Below are 17,400 nucleotides of genomic sequence, written 5' to 3'. Positions count from 1 at the left end.
GCTGGTCAGGTAGCCGCTCCCAAAATTAGCGCAAGCCATGGGGTTTGTCTTGCTTATTGTATATGTTTGTGCATTGGCTGTTCTTTTTGTTTGGGCTAAAATCCTTGCACACATGGGTCAACAAATAACCACCCCTTTAAGTCTCACTCTAGATCACTGGAAGGACGTTCAAGAACGCGCACGCCACCTCTCATTGGAGGTTAAAAGGAAACAATGGGCAAAATTCTGTTCCTCAGAGTGGCCGGCCTTCGAGGTCGGCTGGCCAAGGAACGGCACTTTTAACCTCGATATTATTTTACAGATTAAGGCACGGGTCTTTCAGCCAGGATCAAATGGACACCCTGATCAGGTGCCCTACATTACTACGTGGGAGGATCTTCGTTTCCCTCAACCCGTCCTGATTGGGACTACACCACCATTGCTGGTAGGGAGCGACTTCGTCTTTACCACCAGATTCTCCTTGCGGGTCTCAGAGGGGCTGGAAAGCGCCCCACCAATTTGGCCAGGTATGTGCAGTAGTACAGGGGGCTGAGGAAACGCCGGCAGGCTTCCTAGAAAGATTAATGGAAGCCTACCGTATGTATACCCCGTTTGACCCCCTGGCAGAGGACCGGCAGGGAGATGTAATCATGTCCTTTATAGGACAGTCAGCGCCGGACATCCGCAATAAATTGCAGTGGCTAGAGGGGCTTCAGGGGTATACTATACAAGATTTAATAAAGGAGGCAGAAAAGATTTACAACAAAAGGGAGACCCGAGAGGAGAAGGAGGAAAGGATCCGCAAGGAGCAGGAGGAAAGGGAAGACAAAAGAGACAAAAAACGTAATCGAGAGCTTAGTAGAATTTTGGCCACCGTAATACAGGATACAGAAAGGAGTAGGCCAGGACAGAATAGGGACTTGGGAGACAAACGAAAGCCTCGGGTGGAAAGAGATCAATGTGCCTATTGTAAAGAAAGAAGACACTGGGTCAAAGACTGCCCGAAGAAAACACAGGGACCAAAGAGGAGACCAGTTCCAATCCTGTCCCTGGAAGAAGACGACTAGGTGAGTCAGGGCCAGGAACCCCCCCCCCTGAGCCCAGGATAACCCTTGAAGTGGGGGGCAGACCGGTAACCTTCCTGATTGACACGGGAGTCCAGCACTCGGTACTGACTTCAGAAAAAGGGCCTTTAAGCTCCAAGATTTTCCTCAGGCCTGGGCAGAGACTGCGGGAATAGGGCTGGCCGTCAACCGGCCTCCCTTGATCTGAAGCCCACGGCCATTCCCGTGTCAGTTCATCAATATCCGATGGGCAAGGAAGCTAAGGAAGGTATCCGGCCACATATCCAGAGACTGTTACACCTAGGCATTTTAAAACCTTGTCGTTCACCTTGGAGCGCCCCCCCTACTACCAGTAGAGAGGCCTGGTACGGGTGACTGCCGCCCGGTACAGGACTTGCGGGAGGTTAACGGGAGAGCGGAGGATATGCATCCCACGGTGCCCAACCCCTACAATCTGCTAAGTACCTTGCCTCCGACCCACGTATGGTGCACTGTGTTAGATCTAAAAGGTGCATTCTTTTGTTTAAGACTGAGCCCTCAGAGCCAATCCATCTTTGCTTTTGAGTGGAAAGACTCAGAGACCGGGTTTTCAGGACAACTCACCTGGACAAGGTTGCCTTAAGGATTTAAAAACTCGCCTACCTTGTTTGATGAAGCTCTGCACCTAGATTTGGCCGACTTCCGAGTCAACCATCCGGACCTGGTCCTCCTGCAATATGTGGACGACCTCCTCCTTGCCGCTGAAACTGAGCAGAGCTGCCACTCTCCTCAGCATTCTCCTCAGCAATTCATTGCCCCGGGCACCAACGAGGAGACGACTCCGTAGCAAGGGGAAACAGGATGGCAGACGAGGCCGCTAGGGCGGCAGCCCTGAGCCAACAGGTGCTCCCGTTAAAGACAATTGAGCCCACCCAAGTATCGAGGGAACCACCTTTCCTCTATTCGGACCAAGACTTAGATACGATTCAGCGGCTCGGTGCAGAGTATGATGAACAAATAAGGGTTTGGAGGCTCGGAGAGAAAATAGTCTTGCCACATCAATTGGCTAAAGAAATAATTACCAGCCTCCATCAATGGACTCATTTGGGATACAAAAAGCTAAAAGCAGCCTTACAGGAAGATAGGCAGTCTTACTACATCCCCGGACTTGACTCTTTAGCCCAGCAGGTGACTGAATCCTGTGTTCCGTGTGCCAAGGTAAATGCCAGACACCTCAAGCTCCCGGAGGGAGCTAGGGTAAGAGGAGACCGACCAGGAATCAACTGGGAGGTCGATTTCACTGAGATAAGGCCGGGCAGTTATGGGAATAAGTATCTTCTAGTTTTTGTAGACACCTTCTCCGGATGGACTGAGGCATTCCCCACAAAACGGGAAACCGCCCAGGTGGTCGTCAAGAAGATCATAGAGGAGATCTTCCCCCGGTTCGGCTTGCCTAAGGTAATCGGGTCCGACAATGGCCCAGCGTTTGTCTCCCAGGTAAGTCAGTTGGTGGCCAAAGCATTAGGCATAAATTGGAAATTGCACTGTGCCTATAGACCCCAAAGTTCAGGACAGGTAGAAAGAATAAACAGAATAATTAAAGAGACCTTGACCAAATTAGCGTTGGAGACTGGTGATAAAGACTGGGTCCAACTCCTCCCTATGGTGTTGTTCCGGGTCCGAAACACGCCCTCTCATTGCGGGCTGACACCATACGAAATCCTTTATGGAGGGCCCCCACCAGTAGCAGGCTTGCTTGACCTTGCCAGTGACTCCATTGCTGATGCCCCTAAGTTACAGGCCCGGTTGAGAGCATTCCAGATCATCCAGAACCAGGTCTGGAAACCTCTTGCAGCAGCCTACCAACCCAAGACGACAACCATTCCACATCCTTTCCAAATCGGTGATGCTGTGTATGTCCGAAGGCACCAATCTAAGACTCTAGAGCCCCGGTGGAAAGGCCCCTTCACTGTGCTGTTGACAACTCCCACCGCTCTCAAGGTCGACGGAATCGCTGCTTGGGTCCACGCCTCACACGTGAAGCAAGCACCACCTCCCCAGGGCCCCGAGGATCCGGATAGACCAGCCAAATGGAAGCTCCAGCGCACTCAGAACCCACTCAAGCTAAGACTTTCAAAAAACTGTTTAATATTTATGATGTTCCTGGCCTTTCCCCATTGTTTTTCCAATCCCCATGTTCCGCAATTGTTAACGTGGAACCTAACCCAGTCCAGCAAGAACAGAGTTTCCTCCCTCCAGTGAGGCAGGTTCTCCCCAGGCCGGTTCAATAGATTTTAAGATTAAAATCTTTGCAAAAAGAAAAGGAGGGAATGAAGGACCCTTATGGGGGAGAGGGACAAGAAACTAGGCCTGGGCAGATATCAGGGGCTTCTTAAGAGGTTAGATGTTCCCCAGGGTCCAGCGGGCACGTTCTCTGGGAAGGAAAAGTCTATCCCCTTTAGAGAACCTCTAGGCATGCCCAGAGCAGAGCTGCCACTCCCCCTTCGGAGAGTCTCAGTACTCTCCTCAGCATTCTCTTCAGCTGGTTCCCTCAGCACTCTCCTCAGCATTCTCTTCAGCTGGTTCCCTCAGCACTCTCCTCAGCATTCTCCGGTATGCTAATTATCCCTCTATATAACCTGTGTGAAACTGCCGCTCAGGGCTCCTCACCGCCTTAGGTGGGGGCCCGTTTGCGCAAACGTACAATAAATACCTCATGCTTTTTGCATCAACTGGTCTGGAGTCTGGATTTTTGGGCGTCCTCTCGAGCAAGTGGGCATCTCTACAACTGAGAGGTCCAACATAACGAAAAGAATTGCTTTTCTCCAAAACCATTTCTACTGTGATTCTCTCGGTCCATTGCATACGAATTCCACACCAGTTTGTCCAGATATGACTGGATGAAACCGGAAATATCCGGTTGTGTTTTGGCTAACTCAATGCCAGATATTGCTACAGCCTCTGTGTTTTTGTATTCCTGATATTATCCACGGACTTTATTGTTTTGAATGTTTTTTATCGGGGAACATTTAATTTTGTGCTTGGAATCGGTAATTGGTTCCACATGGAGACACCAGCTCTACACATTCGTATTTTCTAGGGAGAAAGCTAGAGGAACTGTGGCAAACAAACATGATATTTCTGTTTGTATAGATGACATTTTATGCACTTGCCTAACGAAAAGACTTTGCTTTTCTCCAAAACCATTTTACTGTGATTTTCTCGGTCCATTGCATACAAATTCCACACCAGTTTGTCCGGATATGACTGGATGAAACAAGAAATATCTGGTTGTGTTTTGGCTAACTCAATCCAAAATATTGTGAAAGCCTCTGTGTTTGTGTTTTCTTGATATTCTCGATGGACTTTATTGTTTTGAATGTTTTTTATCAGGGAACATTTAATTTTCTACCGTTGAAACACTCATTGGTTCATCAAGGGGACACCAGCTCCACACATTCGTATTTTCTAGATAGAAAGCTAGAGGAAGTTCGGCAAACAAACATGATATTTCTGTTTGTATAGATGACATTTTATGGACTTGCCTAAAGAAAAGAGTTTGCTTTTCTCCAAAACCATTTTTACTGTGATTTTCTCGGTCCATTGCATACAAATTCCACACCAGTTTGTCCAGATATTACTGGATGAAACCGGAAATATCCGGTTGTGTTTTGGCTAACTCAATGCCAGATATTGCTACAGCCTCTGTGTTTTTCTATTCCTGATATTTTCCACGCACTTTATTGTTTTGAATGTTTTTTATCAGGGAACATTTAATTTTGTGCTTGGAATCACTAATTGGTTCCACATGGAGACACCAGCGCTACACATTCGTATTTTCTAGGGAGAAAGCTACTGGGACTGCGGCAAGCAAACATGATATATCTGTTTGTATAGATGACATTTCATGGACTTGCCTAACGAAAAGACTTTGCTTTTCTCCAAAACCATTTTTACTGTGATTTTCTCAGTGCATTGCATAGAAATTACACACCACTTTGTCCGGATATGACCTTAATGAAAGTGAAAAAGTATCCGGATTTGTTTTGGCTAACTCAATCCCAGCTATTAATACAGCCTCAGTGTGTGTGTTTTCTGGATATTATCAACGGACTTTATTGTTTTGAATGTTTTTTATCGGAGAACATTTTATTTTAAGCTTGGATACAGTAATTGGTTCCACATGGAGACACCAGCTCTACACATTCGTATTTCTAGGGAGAAAGCTAGAGGAACTGTGACAAATAAACATGATATTTCTGTTTGTATTGATGACATTTTATGCACTTGCCTAACGAAAAGACTTTGCTCTTCTCCAAAATCATTTTTACTGTGGTTTTCTCAATCCATTGCATACGAATTCCACACCAGTTTGTCCGGATACGATTCGATGAAACAGAAATATACTGTTGAGTTTTGGCTAACTCAATCCGAAACATTGTGAAAGCCTGTGTGTTTGTGTTTTCTGGATATTATTGATGGACTGTATTGTTTTGAATGTTTTTATTAGGCAACATTTAATTTTGCACCTCAGATCACTAATTGCACTTGCCTAACGAAAAGACTTTGCTTTTCTCCAAAACCATTTCTACTGTGATTCTCTCGGTCCATTGCATACGAATTCCACACCAGTTTGTCCAGATATGACTGGATGAAACCGGAAATATCCGGTTGTGTTTTGGCTAACTCAATCCCAGATATTGCTACAGCCTCTGTGTTTTTGTATTCCTGATATTATCCACAGACTTTATTGTTTTGAATGTTTTTTATCGGGGAACATTGAATTTTGTGCTTGGAATCGGTAATTGGTTCCACATGGAGACACCAGCACTACACATTCGTATTTTCTAGGGAGAAAGCTAGAGGAACTGTGGCAAACAAACATGATATTTCTGTTTGTATAGATGACATTTTATGCACTTGCCTAACAAAAAGACTTTGCTTTTCTCCAAAACCATTTTACTGTGATTTTCTCGGTCCATTGCATACAAATTCCACACCAGTTTGTCCGGATATGACTGGATGAAACAAGAAATATCCGGTTGTGTTTTGGCTAACTCAATCCAAAATATTGTGAAAGCCTCTGTGTTTGTGTTTTCTTGATATTATCGATGGACTTTATTGTTTTGAATGTTTTTTATCAGGGAACATTTAATTTTCTACCGTTGAAACACTCATTGGTTCATCAAGGGGACACCAGCTCCACACATTCGTATTTTCTAGATAGAAAGCTAGAGGAAGTTCGGCAAACAAACATGATATTTCTGTTTGTATAGATGACATTTTATGGACTTGCCTAAAGAAAAGAGTTTGCTTTTCTCCACAACCATTTTTACTGTGATTTTCTCGGTCCATTGCATACAAATTCCACACCAGTTTGTCCAGATATGACTGGATGAAACAAGAAATATCCGGTTGTGTTTTCGCTAACTCAATGCCAGATATTGCTACAGCCTCTGTGTTTTTGTATTCCTGATATTTTCCACGCACTTTATTGTTTTGAATGTTTTTTATCAGGGAACATTTAATTTTGTGCTTGGAATCACTAATTGGTTCCACATGGAGACACCAGCGCTACACATTCGTATTTTCTAGGGAGAAAGCTACTGGGACTGCGGCAAGCAAACATGATATATCTGTTTGTATAGATGACATTTCATGCACTTGCCTAACGAAAAGACTTTGCTTTTCTCCAAAACCATTTTTACTGTGATTTTCTCAGTGCATTGCATAGAAATTACACACCACTTTGTCCGGATATGACCTTAATGAAAGTGAAAAAGTATCCGGATTTGTTTTGGCTAACTCAATCCCAGCTATTAATACAGCCTCAGTGTGTGTGTTTTCTGGATATTATCCACGGACTTTATTGTTTTGAATGTTTTTTATCGGAGAACATTTTATTTTAAGCTTGGATACAGTAATTGGTTCCACATGGAGACACCAGCTCTACAATTCGTATTTCTAGGGAGAAAGCTAGAGGAACTGTGAGAAATAAACATGATATTTCTGTTTGTATTGATGACATTTTATGCACTTGCCTAACGAAAAGACTTTGCTCTTCTCCAAAGTCATTTTTACTGTGATTTTCTCAATCCATTGCATATGAATTCCACACCAGTTTGTCCGGATATGATTCGATGAAACAGAAATATACTGTTGAGTTTTGGCTAACTCAATCCGAAACATTGTGAAAGCCTGTGTGTTTGTGTTTTCTGGATATTATTGATGGACTGTATTGTTTTGAATGTTTTTATCAGGCAACATTTAATTTTGCACCTCAGAAACACTAATTGCACTTGCCTAACGAAAAGACTTTGCTTTTCTCCAAAACCATTTCTACTGTGATTCTCTCGGTCCATTGCATACGAATTCCACACCAGTTTGTCCAGATATGACTGGATGAAACCGGAAATATCCGGTTGTGTTTTGGCTAACTCAATGCCAGATATTGCTACAGCCTCTGTGTTTTTGTATTCCTGATATTTTCCACGGACTTTATTGTTTTGAATGTTTTTTATCAGGGAACATTTAATTTTGTGCTTGGAATCACTAATTGGTTCCACATGGAGACACCAGCGCTACACATTCTTATTTTCTAGGGAGAAAGCTACTGGGACTGCGGCAAACAAACATGATATATCTGTTTGTATAGATGACATTTTATGGACTTGCCTAAAGAAAAGAGTTTGCTTTTCTCCACAACCATTTTTACTGTGATTTTCTCCGTCCATTGCATACAAATTCCACACCAGTTTGTCCAGATATGACTGGATGAAACCGGAAATATCCGGTTGTGTTTTGGCTAACTCAATGCCAGATATTGCTACAGCCTCTGTGTTTTTCTATTCCTGATATTTTCCACGCACTTTATTGTTTTGAATGTTTTTTATCAGGGAACATTTAATTTTGTGCTTGGAATCACTAATTGGTTCCACATGGAGACACCAGCGCTACACATTCGTATTTTCTAGGGAGAAAGCTACTGGGACTGCGGCAAACAAACATGATATATCTGTTTGTATAGATGACATTTCATGCACTTGCCTAACGAAAAGACTTTGCTTTTCTCCAAAACCATTTTTACTGTGATTTTCTCAGTGCATTGCATAGAAATTACACACCACTTTGTCCGGATATGACCTTAATGAAAGTGAAAAAGTATCCGGATTTGTTTTGGCTAACTCAATCCCAGCTATTAATACAGCCTCAGTGTGTGTGTTTTCTGGATATTATCAACGGACTTTATTGTTTTGAATGTTTTTTATCGGAGAACATTTTATTTTAAGCTTGGATACAGTAATTGGTTCCACATGGAGACACCAGCTCTACAATTCGTATTTCTAGGGAGAAAGCTAGAGGAACTGTGAGAAATAAACATGATATTTCTGTTTGTATTGATGACATTTTATGCACTTGCCTAACGAAAAGACTTTGCTCTTCTCCAAAGTCATTTTTACTGTGATTTTCTCAATCCATTGCATATGAATTCCACACCAGTTTGTCCGGATATGATTCGATGAAACAGAAATATACTGTTGAGTTTTGGCTAACTCAATCCGAAACATTGTGAAAGCCTGTGTGTTTGTGTTTCTGGATATTATTGATGGACTGTATTGTTTTGAATGTTTTTATCAGGCAACATTTAATTTTGCACCTCAGAAACACTAATTGCACTTGCCTAACGAAAAGACTTTGCTTTTCTCCAAAACCATTTCTACTGTGATTCTCTCGGTCCATTGCATACGAATTCCACACCAGTTTGTCCAGATATGACTGGATGAAACCGGAAATATCCGGTTGTGTTTTGGCTAACTCAATGCCAGATATTGCTACAGCCTCTGTGTTTTTGTATTCCTGATATTTTCCACGGACTTTATTGTTTTGAATGTTTTTTATCAGGGAACATTTAATTTTGTGCTTGGAATCACTAATTGGTTCCACATGGAGACACCAGCGCTACACATTCGTATTTTCTAGGGAGAAAGCTACTGGGACTGCGGCAAACAAACATGATATATCTGTTTGTATAGATGACATTTTATGGACTTGCCTAAAGAAAAGAGTTTGCTTTTCTCCACAACCATTTTTACTGTGATTTTCTCGGTCCATTGCATACAAATTCCACACCAGTTTGTCCAGATATGACTGGATGAAACCGGAAATATCCGGTTGTGTTTTGGCTAACTCAATGCCAGATATTGCTACAGCCTCTGTGTTTTTCTATTCCTGATATTTTCCACGCACTTTATTGTTTTGAATGTTTTTTATCAGGGAACATTTAATTTTGTGCTTGGAATCACTAATTGGTTCCACATGGAGACACCAGCGCTACACATTCGTATTTTCTAGGGAGAAAGCTACTGGGACTGCGGCAAACAAACATGATATATCTGTTTGTATAGATGACATTTCATGCACTTGCCTAACGAAAAGACTTTGCTTTTCTCCAAAACCATTTTACTGTGATTTTCTCGGTCCATTGCATACGAATTCCACACCAGTTTGTCCGGATATGACTGGATGAAACAAGAAATATCCGGTTGTGTTTTGGCTAACTCAATCCAAAATATTGTGAAAGCCTCTGTGTTTGTGTTTTCTTGATATTATCGATGGACTTTATTGTTTTGAATGTTTTTTATCAGGGAACATTTAATTTTCTACCATTGAAACACTCATTGGTTCATCAAGGGGACACCAGCTCCACACATTCGTATTTTCTAGATAGAAAGCTAGAGGAAGTTCGGCAAACAAACATGATATTTCTGTTTGTATAGATGACATTTTATGGACTTGCCTAAAGAAAAGAGTTTGCTTTTCTCCACAACCATTTTTACTGTGATTTTCTCGGTCCATTGCATACAAATTCCACACCAGTTTGTCCAGATATGACTGGATGAAACCGGAAATATCCGGTTGTGTTTTGGCTAACTCAATGCCAGATATTGCTACAGCCTCTGTGTTTTTCTATTCCTGATATTTTCCACGCACTTTATTGTTTTGAATGTTTTTTATCAGGGAACATTTAATTTTGTGCTTGGAATCACTAATTGGTTCCACATGGAGACACCAGCGCTACACATTCGTATTTTCTAGGGAGAAAGCTACTGGGACTGCGGCAAACAAACATGATATATCTGTTTGTATGGATGACATTTTATGCACTTGCCTAACGAAAAGACTTTGCTTTTCTCCAAAACCATTTTTACTGTGATTTTCTCAGTGCATTGCATAGAAATTACACACCACTTTGTCCGGATATGACCTTAATGAAAGTGAAAAAGTATCCGGATTTGTTTTGGCTAACTCAATCCCAGCTATTAATACAGCCTCAGTGTGTGTGTTTTCTGGATATTATAAACAGACTTTATTGTTTTGAATGTTTTTTATCGGAGAACATTTTATTTTAAGCTTGGATACAGTAATTGGTTCCACATGGAGACACCAGCTCTACACATTCGTATTTTCTAGGGAGAAAGCTAGAGGAACTGTGAGAAATAAACATGATATTTCTGTTTGTATTGATGACATTTTATGCACTTGCCTAACGAAAAGACTTTGCTCTTCTCCAAAATCATTTTTACTGTGGTTTTCTCAATCCATTGCATACGAATTCCACACCAGTTTGTCCGGATACGATTCGATGAAACAGAAATATACTGTTGAGTTTTGGCTAACTCAATCCGAAACATTGTGAAAGCCTGTGTGTTTGTGTTTTCTGGATATTATTGATGGACTGTATTGTTTTGAATGTTTTTATCAGGCAACATTTAATTTTGCACCTCAGAAACACTAATTGCACTTGCCTAACTGAAGGACCCTTATGGGGGAGAGGGACAAGAAACTAGGCCTGGGCAGATATCAGGGGCTTCTTAAGAGGTTAGATGTTCCCCAGGGTCCAGCAGGCACGTTCTCTGGGAAGGAAAAGTCTATCCCCTTTAGAGAACCTCTAGGCATGCCCAGAGCAGAGCTGCCACTCCCCCTTCGGAGAGTCTCAGTACTCTCCTCAGCATTCTCTTCAGCTGGTTCCCTCAGCACTCTCCTCAGCATTCTCTTCAGCTGGTTCCCTCAGCACTCTCCTCAGCATTCTCCGGTATGCTAATTATCCCTCTATATAACCTGTGTGAAACTGCCGCTCAGGGCTCCTCACCGCCTTAGGTGGGGGCCCGTTTGCGCAAACGTACAATAAATACCTCATGCTTTTTGCATCAACTGGTCTGGAGTCTGGATTTTTGGGCGTCCTCTCGAGCAAGTGGGCATCTCTACAACTGAGAGGTCCAACATTTTGGCGCCCAACGTGGGGCTCGAGGTCGCCCTCAGACCCATTCTCTGCAGGACCAGTTGGAGGTATAATTAAGTGTTTTCTGTCTGTTGTTCTTTGTCTTGAGTATTCTGACTGGATTCTGATTGAAGTGTTCTGACTGGCCAGTATCTGACCTGACTCTGTGGGACCAGTGGGGGAGGCAGGCGTGCCCTGCAACCCCTGGTCCGTTCCGGACCAGTGGGGGAGGCAGGCGTGCCCAGCAACCCCTGGTCCGTTCCCCGGAGGACGCTCCGGGGTATGAGGGGAAACCCTCGGTCTGTTCCCCCGGAAGACGCACTCGGGGTGGTCTGGAGGTGGGTCGGAGACCAAGTCTCCCTCCTTCCCGGGGAGGGCTGGTCAGGTAGCCGCTCCCAAAATTAGCGCAAGCCATGGGGTTTGTCTTGCTTATTGTATATGTTTGTGCATTGGCTGTTCTTTTTGTTTGGGCTAAAATCCTTGCACACATGGGTCAACAAATAACCACCCCTTTAAGTCTCACTCTAGATCACTGGAAGGACGTTCAAGAACGCGCACGCCACCTCTCATTGGAGGTTAAAAGGAAACAATGGGCAAAATTCTGTTCCTCAGAGTGGCCGGCCTTCGAGGTCGGCTGGCCAAGGAACGGCACTTTTAACCTCGATATTATTTTACAGATTAAGGCACGGGTCTTTCAGCCAGGATCAAATGGACACCCTGATCAGGTGCCCTACATTACTACGTGGGAGGATCTTCGTTTCCCTCAACCCGTCCTGATTGGGACTACACCACCATTGCTGGTAGGGAGCGACTTCGTCTTTACCACCAGATTCTCCTTGCGGGTCTCAGAGGGGCTGGAAAGCGCCCCACCAATTTGGCCAGGTATGTGCAGTAGTACAGGGGGCTGAGGAAACGCCGGCAGGCTTCCTAGAAAGATTAATGGAAGCCTACCGTATGTATACCCCGTTTGACCCCCTGGCAGAGGACCGGCAGGGAGATGTAATCATGTCCTTTATAGGACAGTCAGCGCCGGACATCCGCAATAAATTGCAGTGGCTAGAGGGGCTTCAGGGGTATACTATACAAGATTTAATAAAGGAGGCAGAAAAGATTTACAACAAAAGGGAGACCCGAGAGGAGAAGGAGGAAAGGATCCGCAAGGAGCAGGAGGAAAGGGAAGACAAAAGAGACAAAAAACGTAATCGAGAGCTTAGTAGAATTTTGGCCACCGTAATACAGGATACAGAAAGGAGTAGGCCAGGACAGAATAGGGACTTGGGAGACAAACGAAAGCCTCGGGTGGAAAGAGATCAATGTGCCTATTGTAAAGAAAGAAGACACTGGGTCAAAGACTGCCCGAAGAAAACACAGGGACCAAAGAGGAGACCAGTTCCAATCCTGTCCCTGGAAGAAGACGACTAGGTGAGTCAGGGCCAGGAACCCCCCCCCCTGAGCCCAGGATAACCCTTGAAGTGGGGGGCAGACCGGTAACCTTCCTGATTGACACGGGAGTCCAGCACTCGGTACTGACTTCAGAAAAAGGGCCTTTAAGCTCCAAGATTTTCCTCAGGCCTGGGCAGAGACTGCGGGAATAGGGCTGGCCGTCAACCGGCCTCCCTTGATCTGAAGCCCACGGCCATTCCCGTGTCAGTTCGTCAATATCCGATGGGCAAGGAAGCTAAGGAAGGTATCCGGCCACATATCCAGAGACTGTTACACCTAGGCATTTTAAAACCTTGTCGTTCACCTTGGAGCGCCCCCCCTACTACCAGTAGAGAGGCCTGGTACGGGTGACTGCCGCCCGGTACAGGACTTGCGGGAGGTTAACGGGAGAGCGGAGGATATGCATCCCACGGTGCCCAACCCCTACAATCTGCTAAGTACCTTGCCTCCGACCCACGCATGGTGCACTGTGTTAGATCTAAAAGGTGCATTCTTTTGTTTAAGACTGAGCCCTCAGAGCCAATCCATCTTTGCTTTTGAGTGGAAAGACTCAGAGACCGGGTTTTCAGGACAACTCACCTGGACAAGGTTGCCTTAAGGATTTAAAAACTCGCCTACCTTGTTTGATGAAGCTCTGCACCTAGATTTGGCCGACTTCCGAGTCAACCATCCGGACCTGGTCCTCCTGCAATATGTGGACGACCTCCTCCTTGCCGCTGAAACTGAGCAGAGCTGCCACTCTCCTCAGCATTCTCCTCAGCAATTCATTGCCCCGGGCACCAACGAGGAGACGACTCCGTAGCAAGGGGAAACAGGATGGCAGACGAGGCCGCTAGGGCGGCAGCCCTGAGCCAACAGGTGCTCCCGTTAAAGACAATTGAGCCCACCCAAGTATCGAGGGAACCACCTTTCCTCTATTCGGACCAAGACTTAGATACGATTCAGCGGCTCGGTGCAGAGTATGATGAACAAATAAGGGTTTGGAGGCTCGGAGAGAAAATAGTCTTGCCACATCAATTGGCTAAAGAAATAATTACCAGCCTCCATCAATGGACTCATTTGGGATACAAAAAGCTAAAAGCAGCCTTACAGGAAGATAGGCAGTCTTACTACATCCCCGGACTTGACTCTTTAGCCCAGCAGGTGACTGAATCCTGTGTTCCGTGTGCCAAGGTAAATGCCAGACACCTCAAGCTCCCGGAGGGAGCTAGGGTAAGAGGAGACCGACCAGGAATCAACTGGGAGGTCGATTTCACTGAGATAAGGCCGGGCAGTTATGGGAATAAGTATCTTCTAGTTTTTGTAGACACCTTCTCCGGATGGACTGAGGCATTCCCCACAAAACGGGAAACCGCCCAGGTGGTCGTCAAGAAGATCATAGAGGAGATCTTCCCCCGGTTCGGCTTGCCTAAGGTAATCGGGTCCGACAATGGCCCAGCGTTTGTCTCCCAGGTAAGTCAGTTGGTGGCCAAAGCATTAGGCATAAATTGGAAATTGCACTGTGCCTATAGACCCCAAAGTTCAGGACAGGTAGAAAGAATAAACAGAATAATTAAAGAGACCTTGACCAAATTAGCGTTGGAGACTGGTGATAAAGACTGGGTCCAACTCCTCCCTATGGTGTTGTTCCGGGTCCGCAACACGCCCTCTCATTGTGGGCTGACACCATACGAAATCCTTTATGGAGGGCCCCCACCAGTAGCAGGCTTGCTTGACCTTGCCAGTGACTCCATTGCTGATGCCCCTAAGTTACAGGCCCGGTTGAGAGCACTCCAGATCATCCAGAACCAGGTCTGGAAACCTCTTGCAGCAGCCTACCAACCCAAGACGACAACCATTCCACATCCTTTCCAAATCGGTGATGCTGTGTATGTCCGAAGGCACCAATCTAAGACTCTAGAGCCCCGGTGGAAAGGCCCCTTCACTGTGCTGTTGACAACTCCCACCGCTCTCAAGGTCGACGGAATCGCTGCTTGGGTCCACGCCTCACACGTGAAGCAAGCACCACCTCCCCAGGGCCCCGAGGATCCGGATAGACCAGCCAAATGGAAGCTCCAGCGCACTCAGAACCCACTCAAGCTAAGACTTTCAAAAAACTGTTTAATATTTATGATGTTCCTGGCCTTTCCCCATTGTTTTTCCAATCCCTATGTTCCGCAATTGTTAACGTGGAACCTAACCCAGTCCAGCAAGAACAGAGTTTCCTCCCTCCAGTGAGGCAGGTTCTCCCCAGGCCGGTTCAATAGATTTTAAGATTAAAATCTTTGCAAAAAGAAAAGGAGGGAATGAAGGACCCTTATGGGGGAGAGGGACAAGAAACTAGGCCTGGGCAGATATCAGGGGCTTCTTAAGAGGTTAGATGTTCCCCAGGGTCCAGCGGGCACGTTCTCTGGGAAGGAAAAGTCTATCCCCTTTAGAGAACCTCTAGGCATGCCCAGAGCAGAGCTGCCACTCCCCCTTCGGAGAGTCTCAGTACTCTCCTCAGCATTCTCTTCAGCTGGTTCCCTCAGCACTCTCCTCAGCATTCTCTTCAGCTGGTTCCCTCAGCACTCTCCTCAGCATTCTCCGGTATGCTAATTATCCCTCTATATAACCTGTGTGAAACTGCCGCTCAGGGCTCCTCACCGCCTTAGGTGGGGGCCCGTTTGCGCAAACGTACAATAAATACCTCATGCTTTTTGCATCAACTGGTCTGGAGTCTGGATTTTTGGGCGTCCTCTCGAGCAAGTGGGCATCTCTACAACTGAGAGGTCCAACATAACGAAAAGACTTTGCTTTTCTCCAAAACCATTTCTACTGTGATTCTCTCGGTCCATTGCATACGAATTCCACACCAGTTTGTCCAGATATGACTGGATGAAACCGGAAATATCCGGTTGTGTTTTGGCTAACTCAATGCCAGATATTGCTACAGCCTCTGTGTTTTTGTATTCCTGATATTATCCACGGACTTTATTGTTTTGAATGTTTTTTATCGGGGAACATTTAATTTTGTGCTTGGAATCGGTAATTGGTTCCACATGGAGACACCAGCTCTACACATTCGTATTTTCTAGGGAGAAAGCTAGAGGAACTGTGGCAAACAAACATGATATTTCTGTTTGTATAGATGACATTTTATGCACTTGCCTAACGAAAAGACTTTGCTTTTCTCCAAAACCATTTTACTGTGATTTTCTCGGTCCATTGCATACAAATTCCACACCAGTTTGTCCGGATATGACTGGATGAAACAAGAAATATCCGGTTGTGTTTTGGCTAACTCAATCCAAAATCTTGTGAAAGCCTCTGTGTTTGTGTTTTCTTGATATTATCGATGGACTTTATTGTTTTGAATGTTTTTTATCAGGGAACATTTAATTTTCTACCGTTGAAACACTCATTGGTTCATCAAGGGGACACCAGCTCCACACATTCGTATTTTCTAGATAGAAAGCTAGAGGAAGTTCGGCAAACAAACATGATATTTCTGTTTGTATAGATGACATTTTATGGACTTGCCTAAAGAAAAGAGTTTGCTTTTCTCCACAACCATTTTTACTGTGATTTTCTCGGTCCATTGCATACAAATTCCACACCAGTTTGTCCAGATATGACTGGATGAAACCGGAAATATCCGGTTGTGTTTTGGCTAACTCAATGCCAGATATTGCTACAGCCTCTGTGTTTTTGTATTCCTGATATTTTCCACGCACTTTATTGTTTTGAATGTTTTTTATCAGGGAACATTTAATTTTGTGCTTGGAATCACTAATTGGTTCCACATGGAGACACCAGCGCTACACATTCGTATTTTCTAGGGAGAAAGCTAGAGGAACTGTGGCAAACACACATGGTATTTCTGTTTGTATAGATGACATTTTATGCACTTGCCTAACGAAAAGACTTTGCTTTTCTCCACAACCATTTTACTGTGATTTTCTCGGTCCATTGCATACGAATTCCACACCAGTTTGTCCGGATATGACTGGATGAAACAAGAAATATCCGGTTGTGTTTTGGCTAACTCAATCCAAAATATTGTGAAAGCCTCTGTGTTTGTGTTTTCTTGATATTATCGATGGACTTTATTGTTTTGAATGTTTTTTATCAGGGAACATTTAATTTTGTGCTTGGAATCACTAATTGGTTCCACCTGGAGACACCAGCGCTACACATTCGTATTTTCTAGGGAGAAAGCTACTGGGACTGCGGCAAACAAACATGATATATCTGTTTGTATAGATGACATTTCATGCACTTGCCTAACGAAAAGACTTTGCTTTTCTCCACAACCATTTTTACTGTGATTTTCTCAGTGCATTGCATAGAAATTACACACCACTTTGTCCGGATATGACCTTAATGAAAGTGAAAAAGTATCCGGATTTGTTTTGGCTAACTAAATCCCAGCTATTAATACAGCCTCAGTGTGTGTGTTTTCTGGATATTATCCACGGACTTTATTGTTTTGAATGTTTTTTATCGGAGAACATTTTATTTTAAGCTTGGATACAGTAATTGGTTCCACATGGAGACACCAGCTCTACACATTCGTATTTCTAGGGAGAAAGCTAGAGGAACTGTGAGAAATAAACATGATATTTCTGTTTGTATTGATGACATTTTATGCACTTGCCTAACGAAAAGACTTTGCTCTTCTCCAAAATCATTTTT

General features: G+C 44.2%; 1 protein-coding gene across 1 annotated transcript; it reads left to right on the top strand.

Annotated features, from left to right (window-relative positions):
* Positions 1–12,796: 12,796 nt before the first annotated feature.
* On the top strand, positions 12,797–15,241 carry LOC133769627 (uncharacterized). Its single transcript, XM_062204823.1, has 2 exons — positions 12,797–14,157; positions 14,494–15,241. Exons 1-2 carry the CDS (start codon positions 13,561–13,563, stop codon positions 14,959–14,961), a joined length of 1,065 nt encoding a protein of 354 aa, XP_062060807.1. The 5' UTR covers positions 12,797–13,560; the 3' UTR covers positions 14,962–15,241.
* The last annotated feature ends 2,159 nt before the right edge of the window (positions 15,242–17,400 follow it).

The sequence above is a fragment of the Lepus europaeus genome, chromosome 11 (genome assembly GCF_033115175.1).
Source record: "Lepus europaeus isolate LE1 chromosome 11, mLepTim1.pri, whole genome shotgun sequence".
Taxonomy (NCBI): domain Eukaryota; kingdom Metazoa; phylum Chordata; class Mammalia; order Lagomorpha; family Leporidae; genus Lepus; species Lepus europaeus.
This window is presented reverse-complemented; position numbering and strand designations above follow the sequence as displayed.